This window comes from Labeo rohita, chromosome 13, assembly GCF_022985175.1.
Source record: "Labeo rohita strain BAU-BD-2019 chromosome 13, IGBB_LRoh.1.0, whole genome shotgun sequence".
Classification (NCBI taxonomy): domain Eukaryota; kingdom Metazoa; phylum Chordata; class Actinopteri; order Cypriniformes; family Cyprinidae; genus Labeo; species Labeo rohita.
This window is the reverse complement of record NC_066881.1, coordinates 19,245,369-19,262,046: the sequence shown is the minus strand read 5'-3', so window position 1 is coordinate 19,262,046 and position 16,678 is coordinate 19,245,369. Positions and strand designations below refer to the sequence as shown.

General features: G+C 36.0%; 1 protein-coding gene across 1 annotated transcript in view; it reads right to left on the bottom strand.

The window, feature by feature from the left end:
* slc24a3 (solute carrier family 24 member 3) overlaps positions 1 to 16,313 on the bottom strand; it is a 92,362-nt gene extending 76,049 nt beyond the window's left edge. The window contains exon 1 of the mRNA XM_051126044.1: positions 15,757 to 16,313. Coding sequence (XP_050982001.1) covers positions 15,757 to 15,931 — 175 coding nt within the window. The 5' untranslated portion in view covers positions 15,932 to 16,313. The remainder of the gene's footprint in view (positions 1 to 15,756) is intronic.
* Between the last annotated feature and the right edge of the window lie 365 nt (positions 16,314 to 16,678).

Here is a 16,678-nt window from a genome sequence, read left to right as displayed (position 1 = left end):
GATAAGACCCTTCTTCCTCGACTGGGATCGTTTACAACCACATTTGGGATCGTTTGAAGCCGCGTTTAATTTGCATTTTGGAAGTTCAAAATCAGGGCACCTTATCAGTCCATTATATGGAGAAAAATACAGAAATGTTTTCCTAAAAAAACAATTTCTTTATGACTGAGAAAGAAATACATGAACATCTTGGATGACAAGGGGGTGAGTTATATGTGACCCTGGACCACAAAACCAGTCTTAAGTCGCTGGGGTATATTTGTAGAAATAGCAAAAATACATTGTATGGGTCAAAATGATTGATTTTTGTTTTATACCAAAAATCATTAGGATATTAAGTAAAGATCATGTTCCATGAAGATATTTTATAAAATTCTTAATGTAAATATATCAAAACTTAAATTTGGATAACTTTAAAGGGGATTTCTCAATATAAATTTTTTTTGGCACCCTCAGATTCCAGATTTCAAATAGCTGTATCTTAAACAAATATTGTTCTATCATAGCAAACCATACATCAATGGAAAGCTTATTTATTCAGCTTTCAGATGATTTATAAATCTTAATTTGGAAAAAAATGACCCTTATGACTGTTTTTGTGGTCCAGGGTCACATATGTGAATCTTTCGGAAGTGGACTTCTCCTTTAAAGGGATAGTTCACCCCAAAAATGGAAAAATTTGTACCAAAACCCATAAGACTGTTCATTTTTGGAACATAAATTAAGATATTTTTTATGAACTCCGAGACCCTTCTGACCCTGCATAGACAGCAACGCAACTGACATGTTCAACACCCAGAAAGGTAGTAAGGACATCGGGAAAATAGTGACATCAGTGGTTCAACTGTAATTTTATAAAGCTAGAGAATATTTCTGTGTGCAAAGAAAACAAATATAATGACTATTCAACAATTTCATCTTCTCTCTGTCAGTCTTCAATGCATGTTCAGGGAGGAGAATAAATTGTTTAATAAAGTTGTTATATTTATTTTCTTTCCGCACAAAAAGTATTCTTGTACCTACATAACAATAAGGTTGAACCACTGATGTCACATGGATTATTTTAACGATGTCCTTACTACATTTATGGGCATTAAACATGTCAGCTGCATTGCTGTCTATGCAAAGTCAGAAAGCGCTCGGATTCATCAAAAAATATCTGTGTTCTGAAGATGAACAAAGGTCTTACGGGTTTGGAATGACATGAGGGTGAGTAATTCACGACATAATTTCATTTTTGGATGAACTATCCCTTTATACAGTTTGAATAATAATTTGAAAACAGTTTTTCAGTTCAATGAACAAAGTCATACTTACATTCATTGTTTAAAATGTCATTTTTTGCAAATACAATAATCACTTCACTAATCACTATCATTTAAAATTACTCAGATCACAAATAGTGTTAATAAACTGCCACAGTTAGACTGTCAATCATACTCCAAAGGACAATTTGCACCATATCACCATATCCATCCTCTTTTTTTTAACCATGTAATTTTATCTTCAACCCCCACGTCAATATATTTCAAGTGTCACATTGTAAAGCAATACAAAGTATTTACCAGTGTTTTTGCACACCATTTTCCCCCCATCATCTTAGAGATTTACTAAAGGTTGTTGAGGTTATTTAGATAACACATTCTTCCTTCTGTTTTAACAAGATGTCCGGTCCCTGATGATGAAAACAGTCCCACTAACGCTAACACCATATTTCACTGTGTTTTTGAGGTGTTACATTTGTGCCACACAAAATGACATTGCATTTTGGCTTCCAAAATGTGTCTTGGTGGCACTGGACCACAAAATCTCATCCTGCATCATAGAGTCTGATTCCTCTGTTTTATCCAACTCATTGTTCTTTTTGGAGTAATGGGTTCTTTTGGCCACTCTCCCATACAGGCACCTTGGGACAGTCACAACATCATCAACTCCACCAAAATATCTTGAGTCAGTATTTTCTTCCTCAGCAGGTTACATTGCAAACCAACATACCACCTTCAAATATGTTTCAACTGTGGCTTTATGTAATCAGACAGAATATCAAACAAGGGCTTATATAAATTCAAAGCAGTCAAAAGATTAAAGGCTCAGAACTCATTATTCTTTCATAGTGGATTTTAATATCTTAAGCATATTTGTCTTTTTTTACAGAGAAAAAATGCTTATTTGAATGAAAGGTAATCCTGTGTGAAAAGTAATGAGCTACTTTCTCATATCCTTACTCGTAATTTGCACTACACTGCATGGTAGTCAGCTCACGTTTGATCTGAATCAGACAATTAAAAAGCTAATCAGTTCTTCTTCCCCTCTTAGCACAGGTGAAAGGCTATCTGAATGTGCTAGCACACACAGCGTGTGCTGGGGTTCCATGCTAATTGCTGACAGCGGAGCGGTTTAGCTATTTGAAATGTACTGTATCATCACTCAGGACACTTAGAACTTAGATTACACCAACACTTTGTTGAAATCAATGACAAGTCATTGTTTAACTATCATAATGAGAAATATTTTGACAGATATGAAAAGTAGCATAATACAGACTGCTATGTCAACAAATGCAATCGAATACTCAGAAAGACATTTAAGGGTCATTCCACGAAATCAATGCCTTTTGCATCCCTAAGGAAAAATCAAACATAGATTTAATATAATAACAAACAGTGTTGGGGAAAGTTACTATTAAAAGTAATGCATTTCAATATTGCGTTACTCCCTAAAAAAGTAACTAATTACATTACATAGTTACTTTTTTGTGGAAAGTAATGCGTCATGTTACTTTTGCGTTACTTTTTAAATCTGGGCAGGGCTTTTTTTTAATATAAAAAGTTATATTTTTGAACACACCAAAAACATAAAGGTAAAGTAAATTCACATGTATACAGTAGAACACATGAGAAGAAAGTTCAACACTCTTTAGCAATTAAAAAAAAAAAAAAAGAACAACAAATGTAATTTTTGCCTATTAGTGTGGTTGAAATCCCATTAAATCCCATTAATAAAATGGGATTAAAAATACATAAAGGATAATTGTATTTGTAAAGGATATTTGATATTATTTAATATGTTACTATCAATCTGTTACTTTTAAGAGTAACAGGTTTTCACGTGGGTAACAGGGATGATATTGATTAGGTTTGACCCTGTCTTTAAAGATTGTCTGTGTAAAATTCAAACATTTTAAAGCTCACCCTTGGTATATTATTGAGCTAGTGCCTATATCATTCAGTGGCATATGAGTTTTAATTCAGCTATATTATCTAGTAACACTTGTGTTGGTAACAGAGTTTAAAGTGACTAAAACATGAGGTAGAAAAATAGTCATAAAATAATAAATTGCATAGCCTGAAATGGCACAATACAATTTCTTGTCATTTTAAGGTGTCCTAATATTATGGATATTTAAAAAATATTGATTCAACTTTTTTATTTTTCAATTTTTCCAAGTGGAAAAGGCACCGATTTCGTGGAATAACCCTTAATTCGTTTCGAGAAATTATTATAGAAAATTGTGTAAGACAACAAGACACATTTTCAACACAAAACAAATGTAAGCACAATTTTAGCACAAAACAAATGTAATTGAACATACATCCTCTTCAGAAAAAATGTACAAGCTTTTAAGGATGTTTGGAAATAATAATAAAAAATAATGAGAAGAAATGTTTCTTGAGCACCAAATCAGCACATTAAAATTATTTGTGAAAGATCATGTGACACTGAAGCCTGGAGTAATGATGCTAAAAATTCAGCTTTGCCATCACAGGAATAAATTACATTTTAAAATATATTCAAACAGAAAACAGTTATATTTTCTGGTCCTCAAATCTGATTGGCTGAGAGAAGTGTGATATTCTAGTGATATTCGGAACTTCAACCATTTCATCATTTGTATCACTCCGCTTTCAGTACTTCAGTGAGTGTCAATGTCCAAATCCACTATAATTTCATAAATAACACTGTTTTTGTGTCACGGAATGTAGTTTTAAGATTTTTTTGGGTGAGAATGTACTTGTTTAAACTTCAAATATGAGGTTTGTTAATAAACATTGTGTATTTGAAAATCTGCTTCAATATTTTCAGAGATGTGAGCTCCAAGGGCGTTCAGTGCTGATGAACCCACCCAGAGCAGCCTTACCTCGGCCAGATCTTCTGGAATTTGCCGCTGATATATTTTATGAAATCTTATTATTGTTTTTTTTCAGTCTGATGTCTGAGACCTTATTAGATGAACCCAAAATCAAAAATGTCCATTAAAAAGCAGGCTACTACAGTTTAAACAGTAACACAACATTAACATCTAAGAACTAGGGACTTAGTTACTTAAGCAAATGTACAAATGGTTCTCTATTGCATAACACTTGCAATAAATACAGATAAAGGCAGTAAACATGGGGACAACTTCAGTCTGGCTTTGAAACAGATGGAACCTCATCTCACAAATAGAAGCTGCCGGACACAGGCCATCAGATTTAAAGTTACCAAGCTCATGTTTAATATCTCCCACACTGAAAAACATCAGCATACTAATGTCTGTAAAGTGAACTTGAGAACATGTTGTTTTCAGCGCATAACATTTCTGGCAGGTCATCTCGGTATACAGAGTGCCCGTACAACGTGCTTGTCCTTGCTACGTTTCAGTGTGTGGCTGGTTTTCATCTCCATACGTCTAAAATATTTCAAACATCTGTGTGCAATCCGTTCGCTCGCTCACTGGCTGGCCAGAGCCTCTCTAGGAGATGTTCAGTGGTCTTGCTGTGTTCTGCTGAACTGTGCGTTGCATTTGATTTACTCGGTCAGAGCGGTTTTGGCTTTTGCAAACTCCATAAACAGATGCAATGCAGGGCCTGAGCTGCTCTTACCGCAGCACAAACATAAAGAAGGTGGAGTGTAGGGGCATCATAAATCACACCTCTAATGAGGACATTTAGAGCATGCTATATATATAGTGAGAGAAAAGGTATGTAGGGCGCCCCCTCCTCCCTGAATTAATGACCTGCGCTACACGTGAGGGCGGCTGCAGGAGAGGCATGTGGAGGGATCCGGGAGGAGCCAGCAGATAGAAAACCCCTTGCTGTTTCTCTCTCTTTCCATCGCCTTTTCACCTCGTCATGCGCTCCAGGGCGGCAGCTGCCTACGTCCTGACTAAATTGTCTTGTGTATTCCAAAATAGACTGCTAGCCTAAAATAAAACCACTGTATTAATTAGGGACGTTCTATTGGGGGATTCAATACCTTTTGTTAATTACTGAGAAACTACAGAGAATTTTTCTCTCAGGTTATTCAAGAAATTGACAAACTGTCCAAATGAAATCAAAAACAACTATATTTACTTTCTAAAAATATTACAGGAGTAAAATAGGTTGCTAATTGGATTTTAAATCAGGCCTAGGAAGAGGGCTTTGTGATTATTACAAATAAGATAATTATCCTTATAACATTTAATTAAATGTATTAAAAATTAAATTTTATTTAAAAAAGATTATCATAAAATGAAATAACTTTCTGCTAATGTCCTTGACGCTGCAAACACTATTGGATAATGCTAATCAAACTAGTTATTTAGCCATTATTTTATCTCACATTCAGGTCTGACTCTATTCATCAATAGTGAAAATTCCTTCATTTTAAAGGATTAGTTCACTCCAGAATTAAAAATTTCCCAATAATTTACTCAACCCTATGTCATCCAAGATGTTCATGTCTTTCTTTCTTCAGTCAAAAAAAGTTTTTTTTAGTAAAACATTCCAGGATTTTTTTTCCAGGATCCATTATCAGGTTGTTTTAAACCTGAATGAGTTTCTTTTTTCTGTTAAACAATCTATTTGATCATTTCTATTATTAAATTCAATGGGGACCAGCTACTGTTTGGTTACCTGCATTCTTCAAAATATCTTATTTTGCGATTAGCACAAGAAAGAAATTGATACAGGTTTGGGACAACACGTAAGTGAGTAAATAATGACAGAATTATCATTTTTGGGTGAACTATCAACTTTAATGACAAGCGGCATGTTTAGTACAATCAGTCTGCTGTCACTTTAAAGGAGAATTCCACTTCCAGAACAAAGATTTACAGATAATGTACCCCTTCTCATCCAAGATGTTCATGTCTTTTTTTCTTCAGTCGTAAAGAAATTATGTTTTTTTGAGGAAAACATTTCAGCATTTTTCTCCATATAATGGACTGCTATGGTGTCCCATGTTTGAACTTCCAAAATGCAGTTTAAATGCAGCTTCAAACGATCCCAAATGCGGTTGTAAACGATCCCAGCCGAGAAAGAAGGGTCTTATCGCATATAAAATGCATTTTGGAAGTTCAAACTCAGGGCACCATATCAGTCCATTATATGGAGAAGAATCCATAAAAAAAGTTTTCCTCAAAAAACATAATTTCTTTACGACTGAAGAAAGAAAGACATGAACATCTTGGATGACAAGGGGGTGAGTACATTATCTGTAAATCTTTGTTCTGAAAGTGGACTTCTCCTTTAAGAACTGCACGCATCTAATATACAGACACGCATCCGTTTTTCTCTCAATTGTTTACTTTCACTTTAGACGTAAACAACTGTTTTTATATGTAAACCTTGTATGTTTTGACAGTGTTAGCGCAATCAGGTGCGATACATAACTTGGTTCAGTAAACAGGCACTACTATAGTGTACGTGCGCTTCAGGTGTACTCGGACTGGAACAGCGCGCATATGAAATGTTTAACCGGCAAGGCTTTAAGGCAAATAATCTACTTTTGTGATTGCAGTGCAGTGTCCTGTGAGTGTAACTCTACCACTGAGTTAACACTGACGTGAATGTACACTACCGTTCAAAAGTTTGGGGTCAGTAAGACTTGTAATAGTCTTTAAAGAAGTCTCTTATGCTCATCAAGGCTGCATTTATTTGATTAAAAATATAGAAAAAAAACAGTAATATTGCAAAATGTTTCTACAATATAAAATAATGTTTTTTATTTTAACATACTTTAAAATAGAATTTATTCCTGTGATGAAAAGCTGAATTTTTATCAGCTGTTACTCCAGTCTTAAGTGTCACATGATCCTTCAGAAATCATTCTAATATGTGGATATTTATTAGAATGATCAATGTTGGATAATATCAACAGTTGTGCTGCCAAATATTTTTTGGAACCTGTGATTTTTTTTTTTCAGGATTCTTTCATGAATAACAAGTTTAAAAAGTACAGTGTTTATTCAAAATATAAATATTTTATAACAATGTAAATTATTTATTATTAACTTTTAATAAACTTTTAATTATTAACTTAATACATCCTTGGTGAATAAAAGTATTAATTTCTTAAAAAAAAAAAAGAAACAATAAAAATGTACTGACCCCAAATTTTTGAACGGTAGTGTATGTCACGTTGTACAATATATTGAGACGGAGGCACCAGAACTGCAACTGATAGAATAGCACCATACTACGATATTTCTCCAAAAGCAGATCATAGAGACATTTATTTGCATGTGTGACGTACAGCACATGGAAATACCGACCCAATGTTTACAAAGCGAACGTTCAAAGAAAGTCAAATGTCCTTTACAAAAAAAAATTTTGAAGTTGGATGAGAAAATGAGATGGAGTTTTTTGCCCTACCCTTTTTGAACCAAAGTACACAGATGAAGAAATAACTGCTTGTGGCCTTTACAACGTGAGTACGTAATGGTGAAGTCGCAGACGCGCATTGCAGAGCTAGTACAAGATAAGCATTTGTGGTTAAAATGGACATAATTTTTTTAATTTTTTATAAAATGTCAGATCGTTATGCTGGATAGGACCCTTATTCCTCTCCTGGGATCATGTAGAGCCCTTTGAAGCTGCACTGAAACGGCAGTTTGGACCTTCAACTCCCTGTTCCCCTTTGATGTCCACAATATAGACAAAAATCCTGGAATATTTTACTCAAAAACCTTAATTTCTTTTCGACTGAAGAAGGAAGACATGAACATCTTGGATGAAATGGGGTAAGTAAATTATCAGGAAATTTTAATTCAGTAGTGAACAGTGCCCTATGAATAGAGCTGATGATGAACAGGATGATATTTTCTTTCTATGAAATTTCAGAGCATGTTTATCTAATCCTGCCAATCACAACACAAGTTTGATATAAACAACTGCCGACCACATTCTTGTGACAATTCTTCTGTCATCCTTGCACCACTTCAACTCCACCTTTATTTCTATTCATTCTGATTATATGTTTAGTAATCAAACATTCTAGCTCAAGATGAGTCTTGTGCTAGAACCCATCACTGACATCATGCTCAAGGTTTATGTTAACTTCTGTAAACAACTCAGCACAGTTAATAACAATGTCACTTCATTCTAATGCTGTAACATACATTTGCCATATATGGACATATTTGGATATGTAGAGCACACTTAATGTTGGAACTTCATTAAATAAGACTCAAAATATCAAACCAGGTGTCATCTGCAAACAAATGATGCTAGAGTTTTCCTTTTTAAGTATTTCGCTAGTGAAGTGAGCTCATGCTATCTTTCTTTAAGAAGTAAATGCCACATTTGTTTTGACATTTTGTTATATAATGAAATGACATTCACACATTTTTAACTGTGGCTTCCATGTGCAAATACTAAGGTTATGGTGTATATTGTTTACTTTGCTACTCCTGTACAAAACATCTGGGTTATAGTGTTGATTTTGCATGATACTGATAGACAAGAATCTCCTCATGATGTAAACAGACTATTGAGAAATAAAAAAAGAACTAAAGTTTGCATTTCTCTATCATGTTAGAAATGAGAAAGCTAAAAAAATATATATTTTAGTCTTCAATATATGCACAGTGCTTTCTCTTTAAGCTTTAAGATTCACTTTACTGAGTCTCCCGCTGTACATTTAGACTGTGTTGAGATGATTTTTGTAATCAGTGCTTGAACGAGGAGCTTAATTGCCAACTGTGATGTACTGAAAGATGAGCCATTATTTGCTCTTCACACTTGATCAAATGACTGGATGACGATTTTTATTCACCGTGAATACATCTCAGAAATTCTGCAGAAACGACAGCCTGTGCTGCGTATATTTAGCGCCGAGACTGTGCCTTAATGCGTAAAGCCATGTTTCAAACAGAATTGTGAATGATTAGCTGTCAAAGGCATGTAGAGAGAGGCTGGTTTGATGCGCAAGCATGGCTTTTGTAGGTAACGGTGCACCAGACAACAACATCACAGGCTGCATTTACCAGCTCAAGTAAAAGCTAAACCGCAGAGTCAGTATATTTTGTTTGCTTACAGAACATTTTATCAGAAGACCTATTAATTATAATATTAAAAATGTATTATACATTTTTGTTGTAATGCAGTGCTATCTCTTTAAATCAGTGCTACAGATGATGGCAAAAGTAACCTAAGATCCAAAAACAAGTGAAAAGGAGCATTCAAAATTAAATATCTGTTACCAGATGATAAATATATCCATTACTGACTAATACCAATAAATCAAAAACCACCTGACAACCGATATGGTCCTAATATCCCTTGAAGACTTAATTTACACCTTTGTTACAGTGACACCTAATAACCTGTGCATGGGTTTTAGTGGCCACAAATCTGTAACCTGAACACTGTTAGACCTCTGGCATTTCACACATATTCTAAACCTTCAATTTGTCTGCGCAGTATAGAATTACGTTTACGGCACTGATCCATCTCAAGTCATCCATCTGGGACTAGCTTGCTGTCAGGCTTGTGGCCCAGCGTGGTGTAAAACCAGCTAAAATAATGAACTGCGCCGCTCCAAAGCGAGACTATAGGCAAGGTGTGGGCCAGAGTGGATGATAAATGAGCTGGTCAGAAGAGAATGTGAGAGAGAGAGAAAGAAAGAGAGTAAAGAGCAACAAGAAGTAACCCTACTTGGAAAGCAAAATCAATTAAGCAGCCAGGTAACCTATAGAATGGAGACATTATCTCCACATTTTGGAGCTTTCGTGAGAATTAATGTTATTGGGGAAAGCCTGCATGTCATGCCTATAATGTTAGAGTTATTGCGAGAAACTGCAGTGATATATGATATATTTATGGCAGCATCAGTTCCATTCATAGGGGTAAACAAGAAAGATTTTTCTGATTATTTGGTTGGACAGTAGTTCCAATTTGTATCTGACTTACCAATATTTTCATGGGTTTCATAACCCCACCATAAAAAGTTATTTTTGTAATTTATTTAAATTAATTTTTATTTTTACTTTTAAGCATGTATAAAAAAAAAAATATTTACCTTAAAAAAATCTAAAATAAATAAATATCTAAAAATCATAGTAACTCTATAACACATCTAATTTCATAAGAACATTTAATGTGTTGTTTAAATGTGATTTTCAACTCATTCTAACTGATGCATCCAACAAGTCATTCTTGCAGTTTATCAACCAGCTGACACAGAATTTGCACCAACATCATTCAATACACCACAGAAAAACTAATGTTTAAAGAGATAGTTCACCCAAAAATGAAAATTCTGCCATTAATTACTCACCCTCATGTTGTTCCAAACTCGTAAGACCTTCGTTCATCCTCAGAACACAAATTAAGATATTTTATATGCATAGACGGCAATGCAGCTGAAATGTTCCCAGGCGTAGAAACATAGTAAGGACATTGGTAAAACAGTCGATGTGACATCAGTGGTTCAACCGTAATTGCACATAATTTTTCCGATAATGGCAGAAGACGTGATTTGGAGGAGAAGAATTGTTCAATAAAGTCTTATTTTTGTTTTCTTGCACTCAAAAAGTATTCTCATAGCTTTGTAAAACAGGGGTGAGAAATTAATGACAGAATTTTAATTTTTGGGTTAACTATCCCTTTATGTTTGAAAAGTACATTATCAATGATTGCAAGATTTCGGACAATACAGCCCTGGCTTGATAGGGCCACTAGAAAGTTTAACTGAGCTCTTATTCACACATGAAATAGTAACAAAGAGAAAGAAGGACAAAGAGATGACCTTCTGAGCACAGATCAGTGTGATACTGTTTCAAAATGAAGCCCTATGGTTTCTATACATGTAAAGACACCTGTGGTCAGTCTATCACGCTGCAATGACTTTCATTCATTTGAAACACAATTCATTCATTCTGCTGAGGACCACAGTCTGAGGACCACAGTCAGGTGTTCTGTTGTCTATTGTTTCATGTTCACAAGTGACAGAAGTGTCAAGGACATAAAATATTGAGAAAAGTGCAGACTATGGCTACGTCTACATCTGAAAACGGTGTTTTTATTTTAAAAGGCTCTTCATCCACACTAGCACTATCAAGTGTTTTCCAAAAGTTTCTCATCCACACTGAAATGTCAGAAAACGTTAAAGTTGCTTTACTGCACATGCGTAAAAGCTCATAAAAGTTCACTGAGATGATACAGATGGAACAGACATAAGTTTAAACGCAATTCTTCTGCCAGGATCATTTTCTTTATGAAAATATCTCACCATTCCTGACACGTCCAGGCCGCACTCACTATATGTTTGATTTAAAATGCAACTGTTTTGTCGCAAACAGCAATCGCAAGCATTTTTCAGTCATCTTTGCAGGACTATGATATAAAGAGTGCACAAATAAACATATCTGTTGCAAAAGTGTGAATAGCACATATCAGGCACAGTACTGATATAAACATAGATATCAACTGGTACAATATGCGTCACATGACTAAACTTGCGTCTTCGTTTTTAAAAACCTACGTTGTCACAGTCCAAACTGCAAAATGTGAAAACAGCATTTTCAAATGTATCCACTTTGGAGAGTCTTTTAAAAAATTTATTATTGTGGACAAGGCCTTTATCTTAATTTAACATCCATGCATTTAACGTTTGACAACCAGGAACTGTCACAATACTTTTTACAGCAGTTTTATTGTTTTAAAGGGGTCATCGGATGCAAAACTCACTTTTACATGTTGTTTGAACATGAATGTTTGTTGGTGGTGTGTGTACACAACCACCCTATCATGATAAAAATCCACCCAGTGGTATTTTTTAATCTTTATAAGTAATATCCCCTTTTTCAAATCAAGCCATTCTCAGCATCTTGTCTGTGTGACATAACACAGACCAAGGCCGCTCCCATGATAATTGACTGCCATCTTACCTTAGACCTACTCTGAGTGAGCTGAGTGAGCTGTAAACACTCCGAGCACCACTGTTTCGACTCAGAGGAAGACAAGAGTGTCCCCGACTGAGGTGTTTTGTTGTTGGATGTAATAATGAACATAGCAGTCGTCATATACTCCTGACATCTGAGATCTGGCCGGCGATCTACATAAATGCATTTATGTTCACGCAAATCATTCGTGATGCAGCTTCACCTACAGAAGTGAATATGAGGGTTTTTTATGCATCTTTGCAAATTGCCTGTCATAATAAAGTGCTAGTTAGCAAGTTTCACAGTTAAACGTGGCTAAAGTAAACAGAACAGCTCATCACCTCACAGAAAAGAGGGGTGGGGTGAGCAGAGCTCATTAGCATTTAAAGGCAAATGCAACAAAATGGCATGCTCTGAAAAGGGCTGATTTGACAAGGTAAAAGGGTGTTTTTTACACTACCACTGAGAAACTTTAACCAAAGTACGTTATAGAATTCTCATTAAGACCCTAACGCAGGGGTCACCAAACTTGTTCCTGAAGGGCCGGTGTCCTGCAGAGTTTAGCTCCAACTTTCCTCAACACACCTGCCTGGAAGTTTCAAGTATACCTAGTAAGACCTTGATTAGCTGGTTCAGGTGTGTTTGATTAAGGTTGGAGCTAAACGCTGCAGGCACACCGGCCCTCCAGGACCGGGTCTGGTTTTCAACTTGTGGAAAATAGGCATCTGATGACCCCTTTAAAATTTATTTTTGTGAAACATTTAAACTTGTGCTGCATTTCTTTAAATAAACAGCAAAAAATTCCAATAGAAAATAAAGGGACAAAAGTAGAAATTTCTAGGTTTGATAAATATATCTCCAAAAACAGCTTAAATTAATAAGGGCTCACAAGCATTACACAACAACCAGAAACTGGGACACTTACTGAAGAAATCTATCGATCTTAAAGACATCAGGTTTCTCCAGTGCTGTGCATTTCCTAAACCTGTTAGAGAAAGTGTTGCGAAATTTGAGGCCAAACATGCCAAACCACTTTCTAGTAAAGTCCAAAATGATCTAAGACAATAGGAAGATCTAACACATTGTCCATATTTCTTTTTCTTTCACTCTTTTTTCTCTGTCCATCTTTCAGATGAGAGCACGCCGTGCATGAACATGAGGTACCTGGAAGAATCTGGGCTCACAAGGAACATTATTTGACATCAAAAACCCAGTTTCAGAGGGATTAGTTTGTTTAAAAAAACGTTTCTCAGTAAAAATGTGGTGCCTACTGTTTTTTGCTAACTTGGAGGAGATCTGGATCTGGAGATCTGCAATGTTTTTATTGCTGTATATATTATTTTTGGGCTTCTTTTCATGTATTTACACTTACTAATGACTTATAATATCGTAAATAGAGCTACATCACTACCTGGCACATCTTCACTATGGATTTACCTTTTTTATTCAGATTTCTCCGGATGAAGTGAAAGAAATCCAAACTACAAAGATCCAAATCCCGTCCGAATCAGTACATGACATCACAGATGTCCTCTGTTAATAATTTGACTCAAGCCGTTTGAAAAACTAATCCTGTCCAAATAGTGCAAAAGAGAGATAAGTGTAGTGAGAAACAGAGCGAGAGACAAAATGGGGGACATGAGAAATGATGAAAAGAAAGGACAAATAAATAAATAACCTCAGAAAACAATAAAGAAGCTCAGAGGCCTGACTTGCTGGCCCAGATGCAGGCAGCATGTCTGTCAGACCCAGTCAGCAACTGACAGAGCAGTCACTTCATATCAGTGTCTGTGCTGGCTGGCAGGCCACTCGCCACAGCTCTCCCTGCCTTCATCATTCCCTATTCCTCCCTCCACATCCACCTCTTCGCTTTCCCTCCTGGCATTTGCAAAAGTACAGCTTCCTATATATTAAAACACTGTATATGTAAATGAAATACCCACTGTATTTAATATACACAGTTGTCGAAATTATGTTACACAACAAGATTATCTACAAATACGGTGGCCTTAAGTGAACATGCAGAGCATTATACAAAAACATCTTTTGTTTTGTATGATGTCAGGGTACTACGACAGATGCACAAACACTGAACAGCTTTTAGAGAGATACATTTCATAGCAAGATTATTATAAAAAGTCATTATTTTTGTGCTGAGTATCAAAGATGTGAACAGCCAGATGGAGTGTATTGTATGTGGATGGATTCAGATTGCATAGTATCGTAGATGAGAGAGCGGACAAATCTAGACAAGCTGATAAGAAAAGCCTTTACGCTAATATTTGCCAACTTTTAAGAAAAAACCTTCATGCAAGTCCTGGCCGCTATAATGTAAACATACATGCTTTTAACATGTTAGCCTGAGACAATAGGTACAGACACTGCTACCGTCTCTGAGAGTGGCTGCCACAGCTGGCACAAGTTTTAACAAATTAATGACGCACATAATGTTATAATCTACGTTGATTTTGATCATCAGGGATCCCTGTAGTTAACAATACATTTATGTTCAGTTCTAATTAACTCTCATTGCTTGTGAATAAGTGAGTAAACCATAAACTCGCAGGAAAAAAACTGCCTTGCAACAAATCAAGACAGAAGTTCAGAGCAATCCACTCAATACATCATCACCATGACTAACACTAACAAGATTATAATCTTAATGAAAATGAATCTAAATAACCGTGAAATTAAACCGTTAACAGTATGAGTATGATTGCTTTCTAAAACAGCTTTTAGTGTATGATTCTCTAAAACATGAAACAATGTAAGTACATGGATGTCTCTGAATTAACTGTGACAGTATGTCTGTCTTCAACTGTTTATAGTGACAGAGTGGTTCTCTGTAATAGTTTATATTGTGAGTATACCTCTTTAGTTAACAGTCATAAGTATACCTGTGTTATGGTTAATAATATAAGCACATCTGTCTACAACAGTGAATTGTAGAGTATGGTTCACTTAAACAGTTAAGCTCTCTAGTGCTACAGCTCACTGAAGTGGTTAATATTGTAAGTATAGTTCGTTAATACAGCTAACAGTGTTAAGTACACCTCTCTAAAATGGTGCGACAGTGTTAATGTGGTTAACAATTTGAGTACAATTCTCCACAATGGTTAATTGTAGAGTACCTATTATTGACTTAAACAGTTAAGTTCTCTATCGCTATTACCATTCCCCTAAGCAGTTAATATTGTATGTTTCTAAAACATTTTATGGTGCTAGCAGTCTCTGTGTAAACTTCATCGTGTGGTTTACAGTTCTCTAACAGTTAAGTTTTGCTCTGTAAACAGTTTATAGTGCTAGTTCTCTGAAACCGTTAATTGTGTGATTACGATTCTTTAAATTGTTAACAGTTTTCAGTAGCGGACTCTTTAAACAGTGCGAACATGTTTATCTAAAACAGCCGTGTAATTCTGTAAACTTAAGCAGTTTTAGAGAAAGGTATATTACTGAAGAGCTCAGAGTGTGATTGTGCATGTTTCCCTTTAACTCAGTGCAGTAATGCGAGTGCGGTCCTCTAACTAAAACAGTTCAGAGTGCGAGTATGATTCTCCCGTAAAACTTTCCATTACCCCCCTCCGCCTTCACAAACACACATTCCTGACAAATCCTGAACCGAAACTCACCGGAATTCTCGGCCAAACTGGACAAGCCGGACACCGCCAGCAGCAGCAGCCCCACGAAGCACATCTGTCCTCCGAACAACTCCTTGCGCTTTTTCCTCCGCGCTTTGATCTTCTTCTGCTGGAGCATCACTTGCAGCGGTCGAGTCCACACGCGAACACACGCATCCCCATCCATCACCACAGCTCAGCACAGCTACAAATGTCACAAATACAGACAGATATGGTGCGACTGAGAGTTTTAAGCCGGAAGATGAAACGCCGAACGACTCTAGTGTGTTTGCTGCGTTCACGTGAATGTTCCCTCTATATGACTTCAAATTGTAATGTGGTGAAATAAAGATGCTGCGCTCGCCCCATGGATGCGTCAGTTTGGTGCCAGTTCTCTCAGGACACAAACTGCTGCTGCTGAGAGATTGAGGATGTAGAGGAGGAGAGAGCACGAGAGGGAGGGGTGAAAGTAAGGAAGTGAACGCAGGGAGAGAGAGGCACGGAGAAACTGGAACGCAGCTGTTCTAATGGTGCACTACCTAGGATGAAGTCCATGCACTGAGAGAGAAAGACAGAAAGAGAGAGAGAGAGAGAGAGAGAGGTGGGCTGGAATGAGGGGCAGTTGTTGGTGGGTTTAAAAGGAGGAGCCATAGTCTGATTTAACGCAAACAAAACCCTCTACTCATCGCCACCCTCTATTGGTAGCATTTTGCTGGTTTATTAGCTGACACGTGCGATTCACATTAATTAAAGAATATATTAACTTAGATTCAAATATTTTTGTGAATTCTGTTTTTAAAAATAATTAAATCAATTAAAATGTTGATATCATATGTCTCGATATAAATTAAAATAAATCAAAATTTAAATATTATAGAAATGTTTTTGCTACAGCTGTTGGGTAAAGATAAAGTAAAATGAAACCACAGCATAC